At 44.5% G+C, this 26,788-nt stretch overlaps 1 protein-coding gene across 7 annotated transcripts in view; it reads left to right on the top strand.

The window, feature by feature from the left end:
- Nucleotides 1–26,788, top strand: part of LOC143104269 (band 4.1-like protein 1) — a 102,287-nt gene that overhangs the window by 30,573 nt on the left and 44,926 nt on the right. For all 7 annotated transcript variants that reach the window (XM_076268262.1, XM_076268260.1, XM_076268259.1 and 4 more), the window contains exons 2-3: nt 24,162–24,253; nt 24,748–24,909. In XM_076268262.1, the coding sequence (XP_076124377.1) occupies nt 24,179–24,253; nt 24,748–24,909 (237 nt within the window). In that variant the 5' untranslated portion in view covers nt 24,162–24,178. The remainder of the gene's footprint in view (nt 1–24,161; nt 24,254–24,747; nt 24,910–26,788) is intronic.

Raw genomic sequence — 26,788 nt, 5'->3', positions numbered from 1 at the left:
AATAACTCCTAGCCTACAACACTCATTAGCGAAATCTAAGAGATACGTAGTAGGGAAGGCTATCAGGAAAAAACTGATAGCCTATATCCCCTCCATTTTAAAATGATTCTGTTGAACACTGATATGCTACAAACATGTTAAACAGCTGGGTAAGGCTGTCGCAAATCCCTCGAACAGGTGGTCAATCAGAGATGTCAAACGAACGAGGGAACATGTCGCAATGCAACAGCGCTGTTTTCCCTTGATGAAAGGGAAACCACAAGTTTTCCCACATCTCAACTTTGGCCAAAGTTTTCAGAAATAATCGTTTTCAGTGATAAAACCTCATTAAATAATATGCATTTTCCATATGGGGTCTTAAAAGCCATGTATCCTTCTAGCCACAGCATTTTTGTTTCAAACATAATAGGGCTGGGATAAACGATTATTTTTAAATGATTAATCTAGCGATTATTTTTTCGATGCATCGATTAATCTAACGATTCATTTTTTCAGTCCGATTCGATTTCGATTCGATTATCTCCCCATTAATTGACTCATAGCAATTTATGTTGATTTACATATCTGAATGAAAAAACATGAATTCCTTAACATTGCAATATATGTTTATTGCTCTTACAATTCCAAAATAAAAGACTATACAAGTGCAAAGTAATGCATTCTTAGTCAGAGGTAGCATTCAATAAAGTTCAGTAGTGTATAGGTCGAATTAAGTGCCTGACACTTTAAGACGTTTGTGAGGGAATCCTTGCAATTAACATTAACACAGTTAAAAGGCTGCTGATGTGTGGATGCAATTCATAACGTAGTTAGTTCAAATAACGGTTCGTACTTCTCCTTGGGACAAGCACTTTTGAGTCTTGAAAAACCCTTTTCCATTTACATCGGGATTTTGCAAACATTCAGTGTCAGTCAATAAAATGAGCCCTGCATTAGTAACGAAATTGACAAGTAGCTGTATAAGTAAGCATGCTAAACTCGACATCCAAACAGTATTCTAACGTTAGCTTTGAGATACTGTTTGATTGCATAACTTAAATTAGTTTAGTCTCCTCAATGTACTATGTTGTGATAAGACATTAGCAGAGTTAACTTTAATACAGCAGTTTTGAACAAATGTGTGCATCATGGTCATGATTTAATAGCAATTTAGCGGATTTAATAGCAAATTAGCCTAGTTCTATGCAATGCTTCTATGTAGATAGATAGATAGATACTTTATTGATCCCCAGGGGAAATTCAAGGTCTCAGCAGCATACAGACAATACATACACATTCTTTAACAGCAGAAAAAGTAATTAAAGTATATAATATAAAAACACAACTAAGCAATAAGGACAGTAGACGATAAAGAATATACTAAATATTCTAAAATACAAATTATACTAACACTTAATCTAAATCAATTCTAAAAACAGTATCCACATAGTGGTAATTAATCAATCAGAGGCGCTTGCAATGACTGAGGCAGGGACTGAGCCTGTGATTCTCTGTGCATAATAAGGTAAGGTAAGGTGCTCTGTGTGAATGAGTATCATGGTGATAGTGCAATGGTGATAGTGGTTATGGTGATAGTGCAAATGAGTAAGTCCAACAGTGCAACAATGCAGAACTAAAGTCTATATATCTATATATTTAACTATTTTAAGAAAAGGTATAAGTGTGGCCACAGTTCGGCTGTGAAAAAGTGAAAAAGACTTGCACACTGCCTTTGAACGACTCAACTTTTAATAGAAAAAAGACACAACGTTTCGATCTTATGATCTTCTTCAGGCACAGTTCGGCTGTGGCATGGATGGAGGGGTTATGCATATGTGCTAATGTGCTAATATAGCACGCAAACAGTGAGGCAGAAAGACAGTGGTAAAAGTGGCTAGTGGACAGACAGTATCCAAACATGGAGGGGGTGAAGAGGCAGACAGACTATGCAGAGAAGTCTATCTCTCCTCTTCCCTTAAGTGAAGCATTGAACAGTTCAATGGCCCTGGGGACAAATGACTTTCTCAGTCTGTCTGTTGTGTAAGGCAGTGAGCGAAGTCTCCAGCTGATCAGGCTCTTCTGCTTAACAAGTGCTTTGGAGTGGGTGACACTCATTGTCTAAGATGTTGATCAGTTTGTTCAGGGTCCTTTTGTCAGATAGTGAAGTGATGCACTCCAGTTCAGATCCCACTACAGAGCCAGCTTTCCCTACCAGCCTGTCAATTCGCCCCGCATCCTTCTTCCTTGTGCTTCCTCCCCAGCATACTACTGCATAGAAGAGAACGCTGGCAACAACAGACTGGTAGAACATCCTGAGGAACTTGCTGCACACATTGAAGGACCGCAGCCTCCTCAGGAAGTACAGCCTGCTCTGCCCTTTCTTGTAGAGTGCATCAGTGTTGGCTGACCAGTCCAGTTTATTGTCCAGGTGGAAACCCAGATACTTGTAGGTGCTTACCACCTCCACATTGACCCCATCAATGTGGACTGGTAGCAGAGTGGGCTTAGACCTGCGGAAATCCACCACCATCTCCTTGGTCTTTGAAGTGTTGAGTTGAAGATGATTGAGTTTGCACCATTGCACAAAGTCCTCCACCAGGCTCCTGTACTCCTCCTCCTGCCCGTTCCTGATACACCCCACAATTGCTGTATCATCAGAAAACTTCTGCATGTGGCATGACTCGGTGTTGTAGCAGAAGTCAGATGTGTACAGGGTGAACAGGACTGGAGAGAGCACAGTTCCCTGTGGCGCTCCGGTGCTGCTGATCACAGTGTCAGAGAGACAGTTCTTCAGTCTGACGAACTGTGGTCGCTCGGTCAGGTAATCTGTAATCCACAGCCATCTGCAAGAGCTTGTCTCCCAATCTGAGGGGTTAGATGGTGTTAAAAGCACTTGAGAAATCAAAGAACATGATTCTCACAGCACTTTTCCCCTTGTCTAGGTGGGAATGTGTCCTGTGTAGAAGATAAGTGATGGCATCGTCCACGCCCACTTTCTCCTGGTATGCAAACTGTAACGGGTCTAGTGCATGGTGTACCTGGGGTCTGAACATACCTAAAACCAATCGCTCCATTGTCTTCATCACATGTGATGTAAGAGCGACAGGTCTGTAGTCATTAAGCTCACTAGGGTGTGGCTTCTTAGGGACAGGGGTGAGACATGATGTCTTCCACAGTGTTGGAACTTGTCCAAGGCGTAGGCTCAAATTGAAGATGTGCTTCAGTGGCTCCCCCAGTTCAGCAGCACAGGCCTTGAGTAGCCTTGGACACAGTCTGTCAGGCCCCGCTGCTTTAGGCCCTGTCCACACGTACGAAACCGATCTTTTTTTCCTCCGTCTTCCCTGAAACCGCATCAAGAATATTTGCGTCCAAACGGATCCATCTCAACACGACTCAACACGTTACTTCATACCCCAGGCCTATAGGTGGCATTGTTTCTTTACAGAAATTCACCAAAATGTGCGCTTTACAAACAGACAGAATAGGCTACGAACAAATGGCTAGTGCAAGGAAACCAGAATTGTTTGTGTGGACTGATGGTGAACTGTCAACTGTTGTCAACTGTAAAACTAATAAACTTTATTTTACGGTTTGTGAAGGGTGCAGTCCCGTCCTTTATTTGGCTAATGCAGGTAGGCCTACTAATCACCTTTACTTTCTTTGGTTGTAGGATAGTCCGTGATTCACATTAGATTCACCGCAATTAGGCTACTAAACGCAAGGCTTACCCAAGTTCTAGGCTATTCTGTTGCACATTTATACTATTGCTATAAAATCCTCGTTAGTAACAGTCAATACTTTTGCCTGCACCAAATCGCGCATTCGCATTCAGTGTGCTACCATCGGCTTAACGTGAGTTCTAAGCGTCTTCGTATGCTTATATCTGATTTCACTCGACTGTGAATGCATGTATATATGTTGTAAGACATGTAAAATAAATGAATGACACTGGCACTACGCACAAATTAATGTAGCCTAAACTTACACCGCACTTTCATAATAACTTAAGTTGTCTCGCGTCACTGACAGTAGCTAGAATGCATAAAAAAACACCGGGAAAAACAGTGTTCAGTCCACCAAGTCATAAGCTATCGGCGCTGCGCAGCACCAGTTGTGATATTTATCTTACGGAGTGTAATCGTAGGTAATGTCATGTATGAAAACTAGGCAATACTATAAGTGCAAGTCCAGGGCAGCTGAGATGTGGCAATGACATCATCGATACGCAAGCAGGATGTGCGGTTTCGCTGTCTAAACGAATTCAAACGGGCTACGGTTTCAGATTTCTCCACTCTGGGACCAGGTTTCAGAAAGGTGCGGTTTCGGGCAGTGCGTTTACAGGATTCGTTTGGACGCTCGGCCAAGACGAAGCAAAACCTCTGCGTTTAACCTAAAAAGCGTCTCCGTGTGGACGGGCCCTTATTGCTGCGCAATTTCTTTAGTTGGGCTGTCACTTGATCTGTTGTAATGGTGAGGGGTGTAAGGGGAGGGGAGGGGGAGGGGTGCATCTGGGATCTGTGTGTCTGATGGCTGTTGACTGAAGTCGTTGTCACCTCATTGTTCGTGATCGCCATGTGGGGGAGGGGTGCAAAATCCAGTGATGGTGGGGGTATGATAGCCTGTGATGATGGAGGTGAGTGTTGCACTGGTATTGAGGGGGTGTGGGGGTGGGGGCTGGGGGATGGTGGACAGACCACCGCCATTGGAGCTGGAGCAGGGCAGTCAAACCTGTTGTAGAAGTGGTTCAACTGGTTCGCCCAGTCCAGGTCCCCCTCCACAGTTGGCAACAACAATCCTCCAAAATCGTGAATATTTAGTTAAATGCACATGCAGAGGAGGGGCAGCGGGCTCGTTATGAGAGAGAGCGGGCGGGGCAAGGAAAGGCTGCGTGCGTAAAAAAAAAGTGCAGCTCAATGAAAGGATTTTATCTGATCTTTAATTTAAATAGGCCGGTTTTGATTTCGTTTTGTTTCGGTTTTGATTTTCCTCGCCACAGATTAGTCAACGTATGGGAAACGCTGAAGGTGTAAAATTAAAAAATATTTTGCTGCAAGCGTTATGCTTGATGAATCGACGCGCATATTTTGCGTCAACGTATTTTTTGCGTCGACGTATTTTTTGCGTCGACGTCATCAATGACGTCGACGCGTTGTCTCAGCCCTAAAACATAAGCCTAATCTAAGCGTGCTCAGATGACGTGATAGACCAGGCGCTGTTGCTCACCTGTCCATTATCGTAAAGCCCGATTTTATTGGTCCGCCCGATCTAGGGCGAGCATACTTGCTCCACAATGGAGCGATGCCAGACCGAACTTCCCGACCTCAAATGTTGTGGGCGGGACATCTCCTCTCATAGCAACACTTACAACAAGTCTTGCTGATCCTAGCACTCACCAGCCGTCTTAAACTGACACGTAACTGTTAAAAACAGCACTCACTGATGCACTTATTCTTACTGTACTCTAATGTTTTTTAAATTGTCCTAATATTGTTGAGAATTGCTCTAAACTTAAACTGTTTACCATGTTGTTAGTCGCTTTGGCTAAAAATGCGTCAGCCAAATGTAATGTAATGTAATGTAATGTAATGTAATGTAATGTAATGTAAAGTTTGGAATGGCACCCAGGCTAGTGTTCTGTAGTAATCCAATGAAAATGTCAATAAACTGAGAGAAAGAGAGACAGTGAAAGACAGTAAGAGAGGGTGCAACAGAGAAGGAGAGAGGTGCAAAGAGTGAGAGAGAGAGGAGGATTATGGGTCATTTTGATGTGTGGGAGCTTGTGGTGTGTTTTTCTCCCCCGTGCCTTGTGAACTGAGAGTGTAGTGTCCACCCCTCCCCTGTGACAGTACTAAATCCAAGGCTTAATCGAAGGCATAACAGAAAGACAAACAGACATCGTCCTCACGGGGAAGCTGTGAGAGCTGATTATGTGGTCAGATCACTCCAGAAACATGGTCACCAGGGCTCCTCTGGAGCTGATGACCTGGAGGCACCCAGAGCAGGGCAAAGAAGTCCAGGTGGAGGTCATAATGACGTCTCACAGCATACTGAAGCTGCTTCGCTGTCTTACCACCAGCCACGAGTGAGACACCCTCAGCCTGCTGTGGCATCCTAATCCTACCTTACTGGGTGGACTCAGAGGGAGGAGGAGAAATAGGAGGTAGGAAAAGGAAGAAATACACCTAACATTCTCCTGCGCTTTGAACATTCTTCCAATTAATCTTCACGCCTTTTCAGCTCTAGGTAACTCAATTGCACTTTTTTAAAAAGGTTTTTTTTTAAGTTTGGAGGACTGTATCTTAATGTTAGAAACATAAATATTTTCAGCTACAAATACAAACTCAGATTTTAAAAAATGTATGCAGACTGTGGCTAATGAACAATTCTTTGCACTTTTTGCACAGTAAAAATTTCAACTACCATTTGTTTTATCATGCTTAACATGACACTTGATATTTGATGCAGAGGCACATCTGCAGTCGTTTAATTCATTCTGTGGAGCAAGTATTTTTTTGCAGTCACCAGCAATTTCAACACACTGTAGCTCGCAAAAAAATCAAAACCGAAAGCCTTGATGGCTCTGGTGATTGAGGATAATAGAGCAATTAGTGGACCAGCAGAACAAAGGAATGAACACACACACAAACACACAGAGAGAGAGGGAGAGAGAGAGAATGAAATGGTATTATTGCCTTGCTGTGAGATTGCCTCATCCTGCGCATCACAAAACAAAAGGAAAACAGAACCCAGCAGATGAGAACAGAGGTCCCCTGAAAGTCACAGTGCACAGGCCGTCGTGTTGCCATCGTGCTGTAAATTAGTATTCTCTGAAGGATCTGGCCCTAATGTGGCCCAGCCCTGAGCCTTGTCGGGGCCAGACCTGGGGATGTCTGTCCTGAGTCGGCCTCCCTCTGGGTGTGTGTAGCAGAGGGGGCTGTCAGACCACCCGCTGTCACCTCTCCTCAGCACCACAGGGCTCTGAGGGCGGCACGCCGCTGACCTGTGTCCCTTGACACGCTGGCACCACGCCAACTGCTTCTTAGTATGCACACACACACACACACGCTTACACACACACTTAGACAATACACACAATACACGCACAAACACTCGCTGACTTACCCTCTTGTACACCCAACAAGTGCATGTACACATCTATACATATCCACACAAAACAATAGTTCTTCCTCTCTCTTTCTCTCCCTCTCTCTCTCTCTCTCTCTCTCGCACACACACACACACACACATTCTTTGTCTGACACGTGGATACTGATTTGCACCTCCACCCACACCCTCAGGGACCTCCTACAAGCATTCTTGATCTTGCCGCTAGATTTTTTGTTTTTTATCGACTCATGTCTTCAACTTGGGTTCTTTGATGTCTATCTGGTAGAGAAATATGTCTTGGCTAGGGATCGACCGATATGGATTTTTTAGTGCCGATACCGATTTTTTTCCATCAGCCTTAGCTGATGACCGATACAGGCTGCCGATTTTCTTGAGCCGATATTTGGAGCCGATACTGCTTTTATTTCGCTCCCTCAATTTACATCAGACAAATGACACATAATTACACAAATTATGTTAACAAATGTTATAGGTCTCAATTTAAAAAAGGAACATTTATTGAATGGATGGGTGCACTGGATATGGTTAACTGTGCAAAATGCTTTCATCAAAATCTTACAACACAGCCTTGATGATGCATTGCTTGCTGATTATAAGACATAATTCAGGTCATCACAAAATGTCCTTTTAACACATTTAAAGCACATTTAAATAATTTAAGAAAACAATAAGCCTGAAAAGTAGCTATTGAAATAAAGTGCTTGATTTGTAATTTAAGACTGCATGGTTTCAATTTTTCTATGTCTATATTTTCCTAAAAAAAGTTGCCAGATTTGTCAACCACAGAACATATATCAGCAGAAGAAAATAACGTGGTGTCAGATGTTTCTGTTCTAAACAGCATCAACGTCAAAAGGTATAAAACATATCTCTCAGTTTTAAAATCTCTCCTTCTGGTAGTGCAGCACTCTCATATCGCTGTGATGCGTGTGTCCCACTGAGTGAGACAGACCAGACGCACAGACAAACTTCTGTTTGGTTGCTGACGAACCACCCTTGAACTGGATTGATAATGATAAGGTTAGCAAACGGCTCTAAACAAGTAAGGCATACACGGTATGTCTGGTACATGGTAAATGTTAACACGAATTAATAGTCAACTACATATAACACGTCTCTCATTATTAAAGCTCTGATATCACTGCGATGGCAACTCCGCCCAGCTCGAAGGGAGAGGGGGAGGGAGACGCACACACCACACGTGTCCAAAACTCCAGGTGAATAGGTCGCTGAATAAAACTCCCACAAATACCACGGAACAACGTCGGCATTACTTAATCATATGATTGACCAGTGTTCGTAACAGCTACCGCTACCGCATGCATACGGATAGCCTACAACTTAGCTATTTGCAGCTCCCTAAATACAATGGCAAGCAGTTTTATAGAAGAGGCATTAAGCATTAAATAAAGTACCTATCTATCTATTATTCTCGTTTTCCATTTGGACCCACAAACTTGCTTCCACCTTCAAAGTGTATGGCAATATTTCAGCTAAGTCAAACAGTTAAAAGATGCTTTGAAAGTTTAAAGTTTACTGTTGTCTTGAAGAGCAGGCTTTTTAGCACTCTGCTTGTGGGGGAGGGGCAGTCTGCATGCGAATTGCAGTGTCTCCAGCAACACAGAGCTGCCTGTGGACGCCTAAATAATGTGGGGAAAAAACTATCGGCGAACGCAGCCGCTTATCTGCCGATACATGTAAAAAACGTAAATATCGGCCCGATATATCGGCCGGCCGATATATCGGTCGATCCCTAGTCTTGGCTTTTGACCTTGGTATACAGGAGGGTCCAAGTTAGGGTCCAAGTTATTCTTGTTTTGTGTCTGTCTCTCTTTCTCTTTCTCTTTCTCTATATGATTTTCCTGAAACCCCCTCTTTCTCTGCCAATCTCTCTATCTACTTGCATTTTTAAATACACACCTCCCTCATCCCCCCTCTCCCTCCCTCTCTCTCTCCTCTCATGTAACTGTAATGAGACCATCAGTAGCCTGCAGTATTTTGCGGGCAGGCTGTATAATGACAGCGGTGGCGGTGATGGTGGCGCCCTCTGAGCTGCAGCGGTGGTGGTGGTGGTGGTGGTGGAGGGGGAGCTGGTCTGAGGCTGTCAGTGCTGGCGGCTGCCAGAAACAGTCTGAGGCCAGCAGCAGCAGCTGGGCCTCTGTGCTGTGTCGGAAGCACCCCGGCCTGGGCGCATTGAGATGGATGGCGGGGTGCACTTATTGTGAACACACACACACACACACGCACAAAGAAATCTGCTCTCATAAAACACACACGTACACATACACAGCACACGCAGAAATATGTTAAGGCACACAATCACACAAATGTACTTTCTTTTGTTCTTTTTCACTCTGTCTCTCTCTCTTACATACACTGCACAGTGCACACCCACATCCACACACACACACACACACACACACACACACACACACACACACAGAAATATGTTAAGGCACACAATCACTCAAATATGCTTTTTCTCGTTCTATTTCACTCTCTCTGTCTCTCTCTCACACACATGCACTGCACACCCACATCCACGCACACAGACACACACACACACACACACACACACTCACAAATATGCTTTTCTGAGTCACGCACACGCCTGCAAAAATAAACAAAAGAAGATCCAGTCAAATAACACATAAATCCACTCAAACAATCACAGATGTCTTGCCTTTGCGCTAGAGCCAGGCCTGCCCTGAGGCTCTCCTCTGGCCTCTCTGTGTTGCTTTATCACCGATGAGTGCCCCCAAACAGCCGCTGATGCGGCCTCTTCCTCTTCCTAAACACCTTAATGGCCTTTCCTAGTGTCGACAAGAGGACGTAAAGGGCCTAGCAGCCTGGCAGATCATGTCGGGTGTGAGTATGTTATCTGGCAGAGCATGTGAGGCTGGATGCGGTAGAGGCAATATGGCCGCTTTCCTCTCTCTTCTTTTTTTTGCGCTGGAGTGCAGCCCTCCTGCCTGTGCCATCCACTGAGCCCGCGTCCCATCCCTGTGCCACCCTAATTGGATAATTATGCAAATGTGTAAGTGTGTGTGTTTGTGAGTTTGTGTGTATTTGTGTGTGTGTGTGTGTGTGTGTGTGTGTGTGTGTGTTTGTGTTTGTATTATGCACATATGTATGAGAGAGAATGTGTGTGTGTGTGTGTGTTTGCTTGAGCGTGTGCAAATGTGCTTACTGAGAAGAAGATGGCATGTTTCGGATGCTGAAGTGGCAAGTGCAGATGTCAAACCTGCACTGTGCCACTGCAGCAGGCATTTAGTGTTTATAAGACAAAGCCTGCCTGAGAGGTTCAAGTGAGAACGTAAATTGCCGTGGTGGCGGTGGGTTTAAGCAAGCAGCTTTTAGCATGTCTATGGCACGAAAGCAATGAAAATCACATCATTGCCCTGGATCCTTATGAATCCATTTTCTAACCAACAGCAGGCCCTGCCATTTGGCTCGCAGTGTGCAGTTACATTTTTTCTGACCAATCGCATTACTGGCCCACTTTAATGAAACTGCAAAGTGCTTCCTAATATCATAGTGTCCATATAACGTAATTTCCTGAAGAAATGTTGGCCCATTAAGATCTGGTTCATTTAGCCCAACTTAGTTCCTCACTGTACTTCTTTTGTGTCAGTCTTCAGTACAGCATTTCTCTGTATTGGAGTTTCACTGATTTCTATCATTAAAGGAGCAAACCTTATTAACACTGTTCGCTAAGTGACTCTCAACTCTCTCATTGTTATTGAGTTTTTGTCAGATCTACTGTTTTCAAAAAACAGTCTGAAGAAAAACAATGTTTACTCACAGGTACTGGCAGATCTGCTGACGCTCACATCTGATATCGGTGTCTGATATCCCCAAGCCTGTGCGATTTGTTTCTTAATCCCTGTGACAGGTGGAGGCTTATGTTAAGATGAAAGATTTAACAGCCTCAGGTTTGTGTGAATTGTAATGAGACATATCAAAAAAGGCCCTTCCGTGCCAGTACATTGGAGTGTCTGTGTTGTGGGTCCTGCTTCCCTGGGTGGTCAAGTGTTTGAACAATAAAAGGCTCAGCAGTGCAGCTGGGATCCCAGCCTAAAACCCTTCAATTCCCTCCTGATCCGTGGCTATCCACTGGAGATAAACACTGCGTCTGAACGACGCCATCACTCAAGTGGAAGGGGCGGATGTGGAGGGTATACCGTAAGGATTCAGATGCCCACCACACCTCCTATGGATTCCTCCGTCCTCCTGTATCTGCCATGGAGGAGTCAGGGTCAGAGACACATCTCTGTTGGCAATCAATCAGTGGTTTTATGCTCCTTCGGAAGCGGAGCTCTCATGGTGCGAAACTCTGAGGTGACAAATGCGATGTGATATCCCTCTCAGCAGTCGGGCACACAAGGTGACTGCGGTGCCTTCCGTTTGCCAGAGGGGCTCGGCGCTGCGGAATGCGTGTTTGTTTGATGTATGGAACGCAGCCAAGTTGTTCGCACCTTGTCTTCAAGGTGAATTTGAGGATATAACTTGTAAACCACTGTTACTGTAGATTTAGTTCCAGTGCAGAGAGGATGTTTTAAAGTAGTCCTCAGAAAGCCAAGTAGAAGATGAAGGAGGCCATCTGTATTGACATTCAGTCACATCACTGCCTGCAGAATGGGGATGCTACTCTTAAGGACCTTAATGGGGACTCAGTCAACAGATCGTATTGTGAAGGAGGACAGCCATTATGGTTCAGTATGTGACTGCCACACCAATGAGCCTGGCTGTTTAGTAATGTGGCCAGAGAGTCTTGTTGTTATCTTGGAGATCAATTCCGGTGGCCAGTTTGGTGATTGTTTTCTCTCTCTCTCTCTCTCTCTTACATGTAGTGTTAGTAGTGGGATCATCTCATGGGAACGGAGAGGGAGGGACAGCCATCTCTGTTTTGCTGCAGTTATAAATACCACTGTGCATTAGATGTGGCTGTTGAGCTGAGGTGTGTGCATGGACTCTGGAAGAGATAGAGTATCAGGATGTGTGTTTGTGGGGGGACAAACCAGATAAACAGATAAACAAGACAAAAGCACAGAGCACAGCCTCTCAGGGGACTGACTCAAAAGCATCCCCGTCCCTGCTGGCTCACACTCACACACTAGTCTGTACTGTCGGCACAGCATCGCAACAGCAAAAACAACAAACAATACTTGCAGCAGCCTCTATTTATCATGACTGCTGACAACTATCACACATTTGCTGCCCAAGTCCTCTATCTTTGGCCCTCGTTTGTGAGAGCTCTCACTTTCAGAGCTTTTGTGGCTTATTAGATTGACCCCCACTGTGCTCAGACCAGCATTTTTCAAAGAGAAAAGAGAGAGAGAGAGAAAGAGAGAGAGAGAGAGAGAGAGAGAGAGAGGGGCAAAGATTTGCCTTTCTTCTCTTCTTCTATCTTTTTTTCCTTAGCAATTTGGCCATCTCTTCTTGTCGTCTTGGTTGTGCCACTCCATTCACTATGTGTACTGACTCACCAGGATCTCTCTCTTAGCACAAACTCTTTTTTTACGTAGCGGGGTAAAGTAATCCCTGCTCTTGACTAACAGGGTGTGTGTGTGGGGGGAGGGGGGGGGGAGGGGCACAAAGGTGCCATTGTTGATGCTGCTCCCAAACGGGTCATGAGGGGAGGCTTGCGAGCACTGATATCTATACTCTCATTTCCTCTGCGCAGACATGGATTTCATAATGGAGGTATGTAGCTTACAGATGATTTATGAGGATGCTTATGAAGTTTATATGAAATCTCTTGTTAAAATTAGCTACACAGCTGTCTCAAGCCTGAGGTGAAGCTTCTAGTGAAGGGGTTGTGATGGTGTGGCGGTACAACTTGTTGATACTGTATATTCTGTCAACCAGGCATGATACCAGATCTCATTGTTGGCACTGTTCCATAGCTTCAGTGCATTTGGAGCAGTTTGTCTTTTAATATTCAGTGATTGTTTAAGACATTATTTTTGCTCGAGCTCATTCAGAACCATTAGCAGTCCTTATTTTCATCTTGTGGTGTCTTTTTAATTTAATTAAATTTAATTTCATAACAATAGCAATTCAGATATATTCCCTCCTCAGTCATTACATTTGTTTACAGAACAGACCAGATGCTCTGTCTGTCTGTTCTGTTCTCTGGTAGCCGACTGTCTGTGGCATTCTAGAAAGTTTTGAGAAAGTTTTTTTTTTTATTGATCTACATTGTATAAGAATTCTTGGTACTGTTTTAATGGTCTAATATTGATGGGAGAAGATGTTTTACCTCTGTATAGGTATTTGCTTCCTTTTCAATTATATTCCTGTCTTGTCTCCTGGCTGAGCAATGGCAGAGGAAGTCTCTTCTAATCGACGGCTCTGTGAGTGCCTCAGAGGAAGTTAATTACATATGTGCCGGCTTCAAGAATTTCACCGTCATCCCAAACAATGACAGCGATGTGCTGGAGCTGCTGGTTTGCTCGTAAACACCATGAGCACAAGAGCCTGCAAACAAGTCTGTCAAGTGCTGCTGCAGCACCACACTCCAGCTCAAGCTAGTCATTAGAAAAGACAGCCTTTTTTTATTCTACTTTTTTTTGTTGTTGCGCCAATTTGAATGGAGGCGAAGGCAGGAAGCAAACGTACAGGAGGAAGGAAGCGAACAAAACAAAAAAAAATCTTTATTGTCTGCCGCTATACCCTTCCATTAAGTGTAACCACAAACTTCAAGTCCATGGTTGAATGCTAGAGCAATGTCCCTGCTGAGAGTTTGAAATGACTCTTACAGTAATACTGTGTCATTGGGAGTGTTTGTGTTAGGAATATCAGACGTGGCTATTCTCATATTTGACGATGCTCCCTCTCACTGTTTTAAGCCAGAGGAACAGCTGTAAGTTCCGTAAATGCTGTTCACTTTCTCAAGTAATTCAGTTCTTAGTGGAATTAATGAGGTTTTCTGTTGAAATGTGCTTATACTGTAGGTGGATGGGATGTAAGTGGTGATAGATAATTAGGAACATTGGACTGCAGTTGGACTGCAATTACAAGTGCTTTGTATGGATATTGCCAGGATTTAGAAGGTCTGCATTAAACAATCTTGCACCATGCCCATTGTGGGAGATTTAATGTTTTTTCCACCATATTTACTTTTGTCTCTTAACAATGTCCATAGAGACACAAAATATACTGTATTAGCGCTCCTCAAAAAAAAAAACAAGGAATATAAATGATATCCTTGACTCTCACGGTTTATGGTGGACCCAAAGGGATTCATACCTCAGGGTTCAATGCCAGATCAGGGAGAGTAAGCTGTCTGGCCAATGTTTGCTGAATGCTTAAGACGTGTGTGTGTGTGTGTGTGTGTGTGTGTGTGTGTGTGTGTGTGTGTGCACGTGGATGTGTGTGTATTGTGAGTGTGTGTTTGTATGCATGAGTAAGGCGAGTCCTCTCTTGTCAGTGTGTAGAAAGTCCTCTGAGTGCCTGCCTAAGGGCTTAGTCTCTCTGCATTCATCCCCTGCCCTGAAGAACATCACTGATCCTTGTCTCTGCTTTCACTCCCATAAGTCATCAGGCCTGCAGATGGCAAACACCAGCCCTCTCACTTGACTGTATTCCGTGATGTCTCTCAAGGGGACACCTTATGTAAAGGTCTCCAATGCTGTAAACCTGAACGACCCTCCCAAGCTGCATGTTCTTGACAGATGCTTCAGTTTTAATGTGCTGGGTGGCTGTCAGACAGGGCAATAGCCCCAGAGGTCAGTCTGGTTTACTAGCCACTGACCCCCTGAGACCTGGTGCACAGGATTGATTGACAGTAGACATGAACCCATACAGGGAGTGGGGGTTGGGGTGTTGGGGGTGCTGAAAGGTCCTCTGAGATCCCCCTGCTAAGTGGTGCAGTGTCAGAACTCGCTGGGAACATCACACAGCATGGCCAACTCAAGCCTTTTCCCAGCAGAGGAGTGTGTGTGTGTGTGTGTGTGTGTGTGTGTGTGTCTGTGTGTGTGTGTGTCTGTGTGTGCAGAGACGTCCGAGTCTGTGTGTGAGTGCGCATATCACACTTAACCGTTCCAGCGGATATGTCATATGTGATCAGCCAGAGGAAAATGTTCCACCGGAGGCCCCCACGGCCTCCTGGGTAACGGGAAGAAACAGATGAGATGAGACGAGTCTAGACTCCACTCTCCTCTCGTCTCTCTTCCTCTCTTTTCTTCTCTCCTCTCCTCTCCTCTCCGCCCCTCTGTCCTCCCGGTGTCCGCTCGGATGGAATGAGAACCATTTCTCCTCGTGGTAACGAAGCCCTCAGGGCGTCTCGCCTGCAGTCCCTCCCTGTCAGAAGCCATCAGTGCGGAAGCACCAGCGAGCAGGAACACAGCAGAACAGAGCAGAGAAGAGCAGGGCTGAGCAGGCTGATGCTCGGGAATGGAATGCTGGGTAGGCGGAGTGTGTGTGTGTGTGTGTGTGTGTGTGGAAGGGTCAGGGACAAATCAGAGAATGTCACACTTTGTCTTGTTTTTTTTGTGTGACAGTGTGTTGAATTGTGTGTGGTGTGTAAGTGGTGTTGAAGGACGTGTGTGGAGGATTGTATGATGATGACAGCGGTGATGATAGGGGGTGTTGTGTGAACAGATGCGGCATGAGGACCTGAACCTCCTTTAACCTGACCACCCTCGTCCCTCCCCCATATCCCCTCCTCTTGTGTTTGAGATGGATCAGTGATGCATCATGGGAATCGGACAGACAGCAGCGCGTGGAGTAACCACAAACAGATAAAGTAATGGAAAACAGAGAGAAAAGAAAAGACAGAAAGAAAGAAAGAAAGAGAGTGAGAGAGCTGCTTAGAAAGAGAGAGAGTGAGTGAGGGGCTTAGAAAGAGAGAGAGAGCGAGAGAGATACAGTATGATAGAATTAACAGAGAACAGATAGAGGGATAGAAAGAGGGAGCGACACTGTTTGAGCAACAGAAAAGCAGAGAAGGGGATAGAGAGGGGAAGAGAGACAGTTTGACAGAATGATAGAAACACAGATAGAGTGATGGAGAGATTGACCGACAGTTTCACAGAATGTTAGAAAAACAAAGACAGAAAGGCAAGATGGAGAAAAAAACAGCTTGACAGAGTGATAGGAAGAGGGATGGGTGGAAATAGAGAGAAACAGTCTTTTACAGAACACAGCAACACTGAGACAGAGTGATTGAAAGAGGAAAGAGGGAGAGACAGAGAGAAAGTGACAGAAAGAGGGAGAGACAGATAGAAAGACAGAGAGAGGGGGACAGAAACAGGGCGATTAGTGGAGCCTTGCCCTACTGACATCTGATGTCCTTGAGACACGTCCTCTCTCTCTCTCCTGTGGCTCGTGATGTGTGGTGGAGAGTGGCTCTGCTCAGGTGGCCGTGACAGGGTGTCAGGGGCCGGCGCGGTCCTTCAGTCCCGCGGGGCCGCCACTCCCCAACTCTCGGGGGCACTGCTATCTCTCCACAGGGGTTAAGCGGCTCCCCGTGGGTTCCTGCTTCTCTGTCCGTCTCTTTCTCCCTTGCCCTTTCTGCCCTGTACTACTCGGTCTATCTTACAGTCCCTCTATTTGATCTCTCAGTGCCTTTTAACCTCTTTGTTTTTTAGGTTTCTATTTTGTTATCTCCCTCCTCTGTTTCCCCCCTCTTTTTCTGTTTCAATCTGTTTCAGTTTCTCTGTGTTTACCCCATCTGTGCTATTTGGATCCTCGCCAGATCAGAGCCGTAAAATGCCCCAGACATTAAATTTTGTGACAAATTGTATAGTTTTATGTTTTGACAACTGAATTGTTTCACCATGAGGCGTGCTGTTTAGTTTCCACATACTGACTAATTACCTCAATACATCTTTATCAAAAAATGCGTATGGGAAAGACAGTAAGAGAAAGGGACCCCTCCTGATGTCAGCGCTGAGGCTACTATAAATCCTAAAGGGCTGCGGAGACCGGCGCCGACATGAGTGCCGGCGCACTTTGCTTTCAACATTCGATTACTTAGACCCCATTATTATCAATCTGGCGCCACTGGTGTGCGGGGTTGTATTGAGAATAATGTTGTCAAAGTAATCGAACGTTGAAAGCGCCGCATTGTCGTCACCAGTCTCTGCAACTCTTAAGTCAGCCTACCATATGACATTTCGGTCCGGCAGCTCTTAATCAGTTGTGAAGACAAAATTATTTCAAAGTCAGAGGGGATTAGGAAGTTGCTCTGGCCAATCAAGGTGAAATTAATTTGACCTGTGTCCTCAATTACAGACTAATGAGCTAACAAGATCAGTGATCAGCCATACGATGTGGGCTTTGGGATAATAGCTTCATAGATAACATAGACCATACGTGTCAGAGAACAGAGGCCGATCAACATTTACAGTGTTCTCTGGATTGTCATCCACTGCCATATTACATACATACATACAGTTGCATCAAAAAACCCACAAGAATTATTTATTCTATACAAATATTTGTGAATCGCTATGTAGCGTCTGGTCAGCCAAAGATCTGGTCTTGTGTGTAAGAGCTGCTAGACATCCACAAATCTGCAAAAGCTACATCCAGGAATCTGCAACAAAGGCACAAAGTAATCTGAATTTACAGCGTTCAGTATCGATTCACATTTAAAGCCTCAGGTGGTAAATGTCTGCAGCGTGAAAAAGCCTGGAAGCCTCCTTTGTATCTGCACATCAAAATTCCACAGGTGTAGCCCACACCCCATGACTTGCCATTTTAAAAAGTCAGCCAGCCGCCACCCCTTACCAGTCAGGCTGTGTGACGAGAAATGCTTCTTCAATGCTTGGTAAAGCCGTGGTTCCAAGTTATTTGTGTCAAAAAAGGTGGATAATAGCACATTTAAATACTGGCCAGGAGGCAAGGACTGCATTGGCATTGGCCACATTCAGATCCCCGGCACTTTGTAGGGCAGAATTAGGCCGGGGGGGGGGGGGTTATTTTGTGGCGGCTGCTGTGCCGGATGGATTCGGTGATGGGATTTGGTGGAGGCGGCTGCAGGGTGTGTGTGTGTGTGTGTGTGTGTGTGTGTGTGTGTGTGTGTGTGTGTGTTGGACGCAGGTGTGTAGATCTGGGCCTCCCCCTGGTGCAGATGTCTGGGCTCTGGCACGGCCAGCGACCCGACAGCAAGGACGGAGATGAAAGGAGATGGAGCAGGTGAACAGAGCTGGGCCTGATGGGGGGAAAGAGAGGAATTGAGAGAATGAGAGAGAGAGAGAGCAAGAGAATGAGAGAGAGACAGAGCAAGAGAATGAGAGAGAAAGACAGAGAGAATGAGAGAAAGAGATAGGAGAGAGAATGAGAGAGAGAGACAGAGTGAGAGAGAGAGCGAGATAATGAGAGAGGAGAAGAGAGAGAATAAGAGAGAGAATGAGAGAGGGCCAAACATAGAGGGGAATGCTTAAAGGAAGATAGAGACGAGGATGGAGAGTGGAAGAGAAGGATGAAGGGTAACAAAAAACAAGCAGAGGATAGTGAGGGAAATATCTGACGGACAGAAGAGAAGCTGAAAACTAATAAAGGGATGTAGAGAGAGAAGTGGAAAGAGAGAAGTGAAATTGGGAGGTGAGAGGAAGAGTGTTTTGAGAGAACTATAAGGAGCCATACTCTGAGAGGGAAAGAGAGATAGATAGAGAGAGAGATGGAATGAGTGCTTCAGAGGGAATGAGAGAGATAAAGATGGCACTGTGGAGAGATTGAGATAGAGAGCTCAAATCTAAGTGTGTACACAATTTGCCACAGGCTGTGTGGATCAAGCACTGTGTGTGTGTGTTGTGTGTGTGTGTGTGTGAGAGAGAGAGAGAGAGTGAAAGAGAGAAAGAGAGAGTGGTCCATACACTCCACAACCTGTCTGCTTTTCACAACCCAAATTAGCAGTTTAGTGTGGAGCAGGTTTTGCCCTGACCTGGCACACATGCACCAGATCTACGCCAGATCTGGGCCAGATAGGAGCCCAAACTGGGAATACAGTGACTGAGCATGCTGCCCTTTATTTCCAATGGCTGACTCCATGTTCTGCATTTTCTCACTATCTCTCTGGTTTACTCTCTCTGTGTTCTCCTCTCCTTGCTCCCTCTTGTCATCCCTCTCTCTTCTCCTCTCTCTTCACCCTTCTTTTGGTTTACTCTGTCTCTCCCTCCTTTCTTTCTCTATTTTTTTCCCTCTCTCTCTCCCTCTCAATCACTCTGGAAGGTTTGGAAGAGAGGAAAATGTTCTGTTCTGTTTCCATGGCAACTGATTCTCTGTGCTCAGATCCCACCCCCTTTCCTGTGGCATCAGAAGAGCTGCACAGAATGAGAGAGCAAGAGGGATAGAGAGAGAGAGAGAGGGATAGATTGAGAGTGGAGGGAACCGGGGTATGAGAGTAAATGGACAAGACATTGAAGTATTCTATAATATCCTTCTTCAAGGTGCCGTTAACTATTGGCATACCGTAATCATGCACTACAATAAGGCATGCCGTACATGTTGGAGGACATGCCTTGGGTACAATTGCTTTCTCAAGGCAGGCTGTAATTCTGCAGTTTGACCTCTCAGTGCCTTCTCTCTCTCTCTCTCTCTGTCTTCCACTCGGTCCAGGGGCACAGCTGTAAAGGGTAATGGTGTGTGACAGGAAATGAATGGGTATGAATTCTCTTCTCTCTTCTTTGCCCTCTTCTTCTCCTCTCTCGCTTCTCTGACAACAGCAGCGGCTAATTTGGCAATTAATCTGAATCCATTACAGATCCCTTGACAAGGGACTCCATGCAGACCTTGAGAACATGCATTGTGAAATAGCAGTGTGAGGTTATGCGTATGTGCAAGATGAGATTCTTTTGGTTATGCTGCAGATCCAGGCTCTGAAATAGCACCATAAATCACATATGCAGGTGGACAAGAAGGAAACTGTGTCTAACCACTAACAACACCCCTCTTTTGTTCCAGTGTGTGTGTGTGACTCTGAAAACTTGTGTGTGTTTGCGTGTGCAGGCCTGTGAAATGTGGGCAGAGACAATAATAGCTTTCATCCACATCATGCTTTCCATGTTCATATACAAACGTTAAAGAAAAGCTGCCCTCTTTGGCAAGAATAATTAGACCACCCTGCCCTAAAGCACATAGGATTGAATTTGTAAAGTTTGCACGTAGAGCACCAGTGCAGCTGTAATTTAGTAACACAGCAGTTACGTTCAAAGCATAACAATTGCTCTGAAGGCCAACTTTGAATGTTCTCTCTCCTCTTCCTCCTCAAAATAGGCTGTTTTTTTCCATCTGCCTATTTCTCTTAGCGATGGTAAAGCCTCCTCTCTGAGGCATCATGGGTAGAGGGCAGAGGGCTGGAGAGGGTTTGGTGAGTGTGAGAGGTGGTCCATTAATAAACCAAGATACACGGCTGTTTATGTAGCATCTCATTTGCCCTGGCACAGTTTGTCCCCCGTGCCACCCCACCCTTCTCGCCGGAGGAAGTGTCAGTGCCCGCTGTGTAGAGACAGAGAGAGAGAGAGAGAGAGAGAGAGAGAGAGAGAGAGAGGAGGGAGAGAGAGGGCGGCACAATTCACCCCCACACTGTAATTTTGCCCGCTTCTTCTGGCGCTGATGGAAAATTGATTGGGCACCTCTGGGCTGCCCGAGCTCAGCTGGCACAGACATCTGTGGGAGAATAAAGAGGTGGATGGAGAGAGAGGTGAAGAGAGAGAGAGAGAGATAGAGAGAGATTTTGAGGGAGAAGGAGAGAGAGGAGAGGAGATGGGAGAAGACAGTGACAAAAATAGAAGACACAAGGAATGCAAGATGAAAAAAAAATAGCTCAAGTGATATGCATGGTGTGGAATTTTTACACGTGATTTAAAATTTGTGATATGTGGTGCAATCACAATGTAGTAGAGCATTGTTGAAATATAACTACTTTGAGATGGAGATATGGAGAGAAAGAGATAGTAAATGTTGAATGTGTTCGTGAGAGATAGATTGTGCATCTGTTCTGATATGATGTTATTCCCCCTCCTCTCAGAAGGATAGTAAGCTGGTGAGAACTGATCTGATGTCTCTAAATGGCACCACTTAATTTACTATGAGGAGCGTTAAGTTCACAATTGGCAGCTTTGTCATGGTGGACAGTACAGAACTGTCTGTTCATTTATGGGAGATGTGGTGAAAAGCTTTGTGGAGCTGAGTTCCAGGCAAATGAGTCCAATCTAATCAATCCAAACAAGGTGACTTGACTACCCAATCAGACAGAAGCTGGCCCTTCTGTCTGCTACAGCCACATCAAAGCACAATTTGAGTCAAGAAAGCTTTTCCTCTGGCTTATTCGTAGCCATTGCAAAAGGGAAAACAAGTGAACACACCGAACACACATCACTGGCACAATGATTAGTGAATTGATGCAAGTTTTGAATTAAGATGGGAAGATTAGAAGATAGACTGTTTATATTGAAGTAGCCTGCCTATCAGTGGGCTTTTCTTATGTTTTTAAATTCATCCTACCTTAAAAGTGTGATATTTGGGCAGCATATTATGAAAATATAATTGCACGGTAAAGCATTATATTTCTAGCTCCCCCACTGTTCTGATTTACTTCAGTACATTAGCTTAAAATTGGTGCTATATATTGACTTACCAAAGGATAGCAAAGGGATTTTACTGTAAATGCCTCTTGCCCAGCTATCAGTGGCAAACAAAAGGGAAGTGAAATATTTACAGGCACTGCTATGATGGCTCAGTTTATTCATCGTAAGAATGTTAATCTTCCCAGCGCTAGCAGAGCAACCTGTCCACATTTTGAAGGCGTTTATATTAAACCATGACAGTAACTGCTTTCCAGCTCAGTCAGAAATTCTGGACTCTAGGGGTGGGGTGGTGATGATGGGTGCAACCTAGTCATGTTCTCTGAAGAGGGGGAAAAGACATTCTTCTGACTGACATTCTTCTGTTGAAATTCTTTGAAGAAAAAATCTGAAATGCTGCATAAGAAATCATTACATGTTTTGTCTTGAGGGTGATATTTAAGGTTGTCCTTTCATTATAGATCAGTGGGTACGGTTCGTTAGAACTCCGATGCAGTTAGAATGCAATCTGTTCCAAAACCAGGAAATAAACTGCTGTTTTTGCGACGTTGCCAAGCGATGTTAGTAAAATGAAGCTAGTGTTTGACATAAACGGACCCAGGTCCATAAACAAAAACAAAACAAAACATAATGCAAACAGAGACCAGCTGGTACATTCTCTTCTCGTTTATCATTTAGATGTTAATTAAAATACTCTTCGCCTGTACCATTCAGATATTCATGTCAGCATCTTCTCATTCTCCTACCATTAAAGCATCCATGATCCATTCCATCTCCTGAATGCTCCATTCCATCTCCTTCCATATTATTTGAGCTTCCATGCTAACATTCTCTTATTCTGTGCCATTCAAGTGGCCATGTTAACCCATAGTGACAAGTCAGACCCTTTGTGTGTGCTGTGAGCTCCTACTCTCTCCCCTTATCCTCAGAGAGGTGGCCCACCACCTCAACAATCTCTGGACCCTACTTCCCTATCTCATTGTCCTTAGTAATCACCACCTGCTGCAGAAGTGATGTGTTGATGTGATTTGGCCCCTTGGGCCAGCTGGACCCAGGAGGTCAGGGAACTGAAGGCATGAGGGGCTGGTAGGACAGGAATGGATTGGATTGCACATCGACCATCGACACGAAGGCCTGGAGGCACTTAATGAAAGTGACTGACATCCCCCTATGGAGAAGCCTGTGCTGGTGAAGGTCCACTGGGGGCTGCCATCTTGAATCTCATCAGGCCCCCAGCTCCTTAGTTACTGCAACAGGAGAAGGCTTCCTCTTGTCATGAGGGTTTTGTGTATATGAACACGTCTGGAGTGCAGAGTGGAGATGGATCTAGTGACTTGTAAAATAATAAGCCCTGACATCAAGTCAATGCCTTAGCTGCGGTTGGGCATTATTCATCTCTGCATTAGCTCTGCCTGTGTGCTCCTTCATACCCCCTCTAAAGCCCGGCAGATCAGACGTAAAGCTGTGACAGAGTCAGAGAAGGGTTTTATAAGGGCTATTTGACATGACTCTATAGTTGTAGTTTTGTGCATGGTTCAATGGTCTTTGGCTCCAGTTAAAATCCACCCCATAGTATATTAAATGCTTATTGTACTGATTTAATACAATGAACTTGCTTGTAGTAAGTAGCCTACTAGGTTCAGGGTTAGGATCCGTTGTAATGACCTGCATAATATGAGATATAAGACATAGGGGTGCAGCTGTGGCCTACTGGTTAGGGCTTCGGACTTGTAACTGGAGGGTTGCTGGTTCAAACCCCTACCAGTAGGAAGCTGCTGAAGTGCCATTGAGCAAGGCACCTAACCCCTCACTGCTCCCCGAGCGCTGCTGTTGTAGCAGGCAGCTCACTGTGTCGGGATTAGTGTGTGCTTCACCTCACTGTGTGTTCACTGTGTTTCACTAATTCACGGATTGAGACCAAAGTTTTTCCTAGACAGTGAATACTGAGATAGTATTACTCGTTTCAGTCCAGTCCTCCATGGGTACATTTCAAATAGCATTTTGATGCAATCAAATCAAGATAGCATTTAGGCTGGCAAGTGTAATTAAAATGAAAAGAGCAAACATGCTGTTGGAATGGGGATGGCTGAATGGAGAGAGTGACACCTCTTCAGACAAGTGGCTCTAGAAGTGTGAAAGTTCAACACTTCACCCTGGCAGAAATAGAATAACTGAAAACATGCTTGAAATACCACCTTGATAGCGAGAAAATGATACATTAACTATTTTCTGGAATCAGTGAAAACACAGTAAAGAGAAATCACGGAAGGTACCTAATGGCGAAGCAATGTCAGGGTGCTGTTCTTGCAAGTGCATGTAGATTGCAGGTGCAGCTCTGGGTGTTTAGTAAGTGTGTCTCTGGGTCACTGTGTTAAGCCCAGAATATTTGTATCATTAGTTTCTGTCTCTGTTTCTGCCTGACTTGCTGAGTCCCAGTAACCCACTTCTTTATGGTGGCATCACTACTTATCTAACTGGGGGGAAAAAATGTCTTAACACTTCTTTTTCTCTTTTCAGGATAAAGAGAAGTTACCATGACGACAGAGACCCGTCCGGAGTCAGAGGTGGGCCTGCACGACTCGGCTTCGGATGGCAAAATGGCCAAACAGGTCAGGCACTGGGACCACTTCTAATTCGTTTCATCCTTTATTTGCCAAACGTGCTGTGGAATGATGATGATGGATCCAACAAAAGTAACGACTTCTAATTAGCATTTTAGGGCCTGGAATTAGGAAGCAGGTGCAGGAATAACAGGCTCCATTTGCTTTCACAGTAGAACTCATGCAGGGCTAATATTGCAGAAGAGTGCAAAAAGATAGGGGAGCAATTACCATATTAGTGCCAAAATGAGGAACATGGCAATACAAAAGCATGACGGTTTTATTTTATTTATTTCCTAGTGTTTCTAATATTTGAAAAGAATACCATGGTAATGTCCTATCATTAGCATTTTACTGTCACATCCAGAAAGAGTGAGATAATATTCCTTGTGACATTAGCCACTGTTCTGCGCTTATTTCTGCAATAACACATTAGCTGTGGTTCTTTGAATGGATAATAACTCTGTAGTATATCGCCTCACTGTTCCCTGCTGTCATAAAAGGACCAGGATAGCAAACTTCTCGACGACCACCGGGATGATGCCTCAGAGAGGACAACTCCTGGCAAAATGGCAAAGTCCCCACAGAAAACTGGCAAGCGGTCCAAGACAGCTCCCTTCAAGGTGACTCTGTTGGACAGCTCTGAGTATGAAGGCGCCATTGAAGTAAGTGCAGTTGGACCTCGCCTCACATCACAGAACATTACAACACCTCCCCCACACCACAACCCCCATCTTTTTCATCTTGCACAGCATTTCCCTTTTATAGACCACAGGGACCTTTAAATCAGCCTGTCAATAATATAAATCAACAGTCTCCTGCTGAGTCGCACCCTATCCCTACGCACCCTGCCCCAATCCACCACCCCATCCTCTGCTCCCTCCCCCTGTTCAACACTAAATGAACATTTTTCCCCGGGTCTGTCCACTGGTTGTTGAAGGCCAGCAGTCCTTCTCAGCAGTGTCTTTGATGCCTTAATGCACGAGGGAGGCTGCAGCTGGTTGATAACGCTGATTGAAACAAAACAACTCAGCTGGAGCAGGGCAGACTTGCTGCGTGCTGTGCACTGTGTGAGCTTACCGCTCGGCAGCCCCTGAGTCAACAGTTCAGCCCGTTTGCTAGACACACTGGACGAGTCTTAAAAGGGGCGAGGAAGACATTTTAAGGATCCTTAACTCGTGCCCCCTTACATCCTCACAGGAAGGGATACAGCAAGAAAAGTAACGTCACATCTGCTTGACAGCTCGCTAGAATGCCCTTTCTGAGCATTGGCTTAGCTTGCATCTTGGGCCAATCTGCCAGTGGTTCCTGATTCAAGTAGGAGGAATACTGGCAGTGTCTGATTGGCTGGCTGGAAAGGCCACTTCACTGCAAAAACTGCTTATCTAATAAAATCTAACCAAGATTAATAATCTTATATCAAGATAAAAAACTAGTTTGTATTGTTTTCAGTATAAAGAGACTTACCTAGCGCTTTCTCGTGAAATCATTTGACTTAAAGGAACCGTATGTAAGAAATGTATTTCAATTAATCATAAAATTGCCCTTATATGTCACTAGACATTAAGAAATCATGTTCATTTCAAATACTTATATCACTGAAAACAGTAGTCCGGCCAGGATATTGTCATTTAAAAAGTGAAGTTGCAGCCCTCAACTGATGTTGATGTTGTCATGTTGTGTTTTGGCCTGATGCGCCACCCTCCACCTACTCTATCTACTAATCACAAAATCAGTAGTGTTTCGGCATCCGGGTTGCCAGCTCTGCCAGTCAGAGGGGAGGGGGAGGGGATACACCGCTCTACAGTAATTCGAAAGTGATTGTAGTACCAGTTTTGGCCACAATCTTACATACGGTTCCTTTAATTTAAGAAAAGTTTGACTTATTTTAAGACATCTCATCCTGAAAACAAGCAAATTTTTCTGGCAGTGCATTAAGCAAATTTGTCCTAAAACAAGCAAATTTGTCTGCCAGTGTGTTAAGTAAATTTGTCTTGATAAAACTCCTTAAAGCAACACCAAAGAACTTTTCCTCTGTCGCATGCACTATTTGTTTATCCAGCACCGGCTTTGGAAATAACGATGTCCACAGACAAGGTAGAATATGTTGCACGATTTTATGAAAGTACGATGTATCAGATGCAAGTCAAATTTGTAGTTTCTTATGTCTCATTCCATCGAACTACAGATCCGCTACCCGATCTGGCAAACTTACATAGTGCGGTTATAGCCGATAGAGGGCCGCGAAGCGAAAGCAGAAGTGCCGTTCACCCTGTTACGAGTTGATGAACCACTGAAACGATTTTGGAAACATTATTTTAAGGTACAAAAAACTATTTGGTGTTGCTTTAAAATAAGTCAAAGTCTTCTTAAATTAATCAAAATGATCTTTCAAGAGGGCGCTACAGTAGGTAAGTGTCTTTTCCTACTAAAAACAATACCAAATAGATTTTTTTTTATCTTATTATAAGATTAATAACACTTGGTCAGATTTAATTTTTTGCAGTGTTGTGTTGGCGTCTCTGCACAGAACTTGTGACCACC

Source organism: Alosa pseudoharengus, unplaced genomic scaffold, assembly GCF_046254945.1.
Source record: "Alosa pseudoharengus isolate Yale_2024_CS ecotype anadromous, Long Island Sound unplaced genomic scaffold, YU_APseudo_1.1 YU_APseudo_1.1_scf_5, whole genome shotgun sequence".
In the NCBI taxonomy this organism is placed as follows: Eukaryota; Metazoa; Chordata; class Actinopteri; order Clupeiformes; family Clupeidae; genus Alosa; species Alosa pseudoharengus.
Note: the sequence above shows the minus strand (reverse complement) of the source record. Positions and strands in the feature narration are given on the sequence as shown.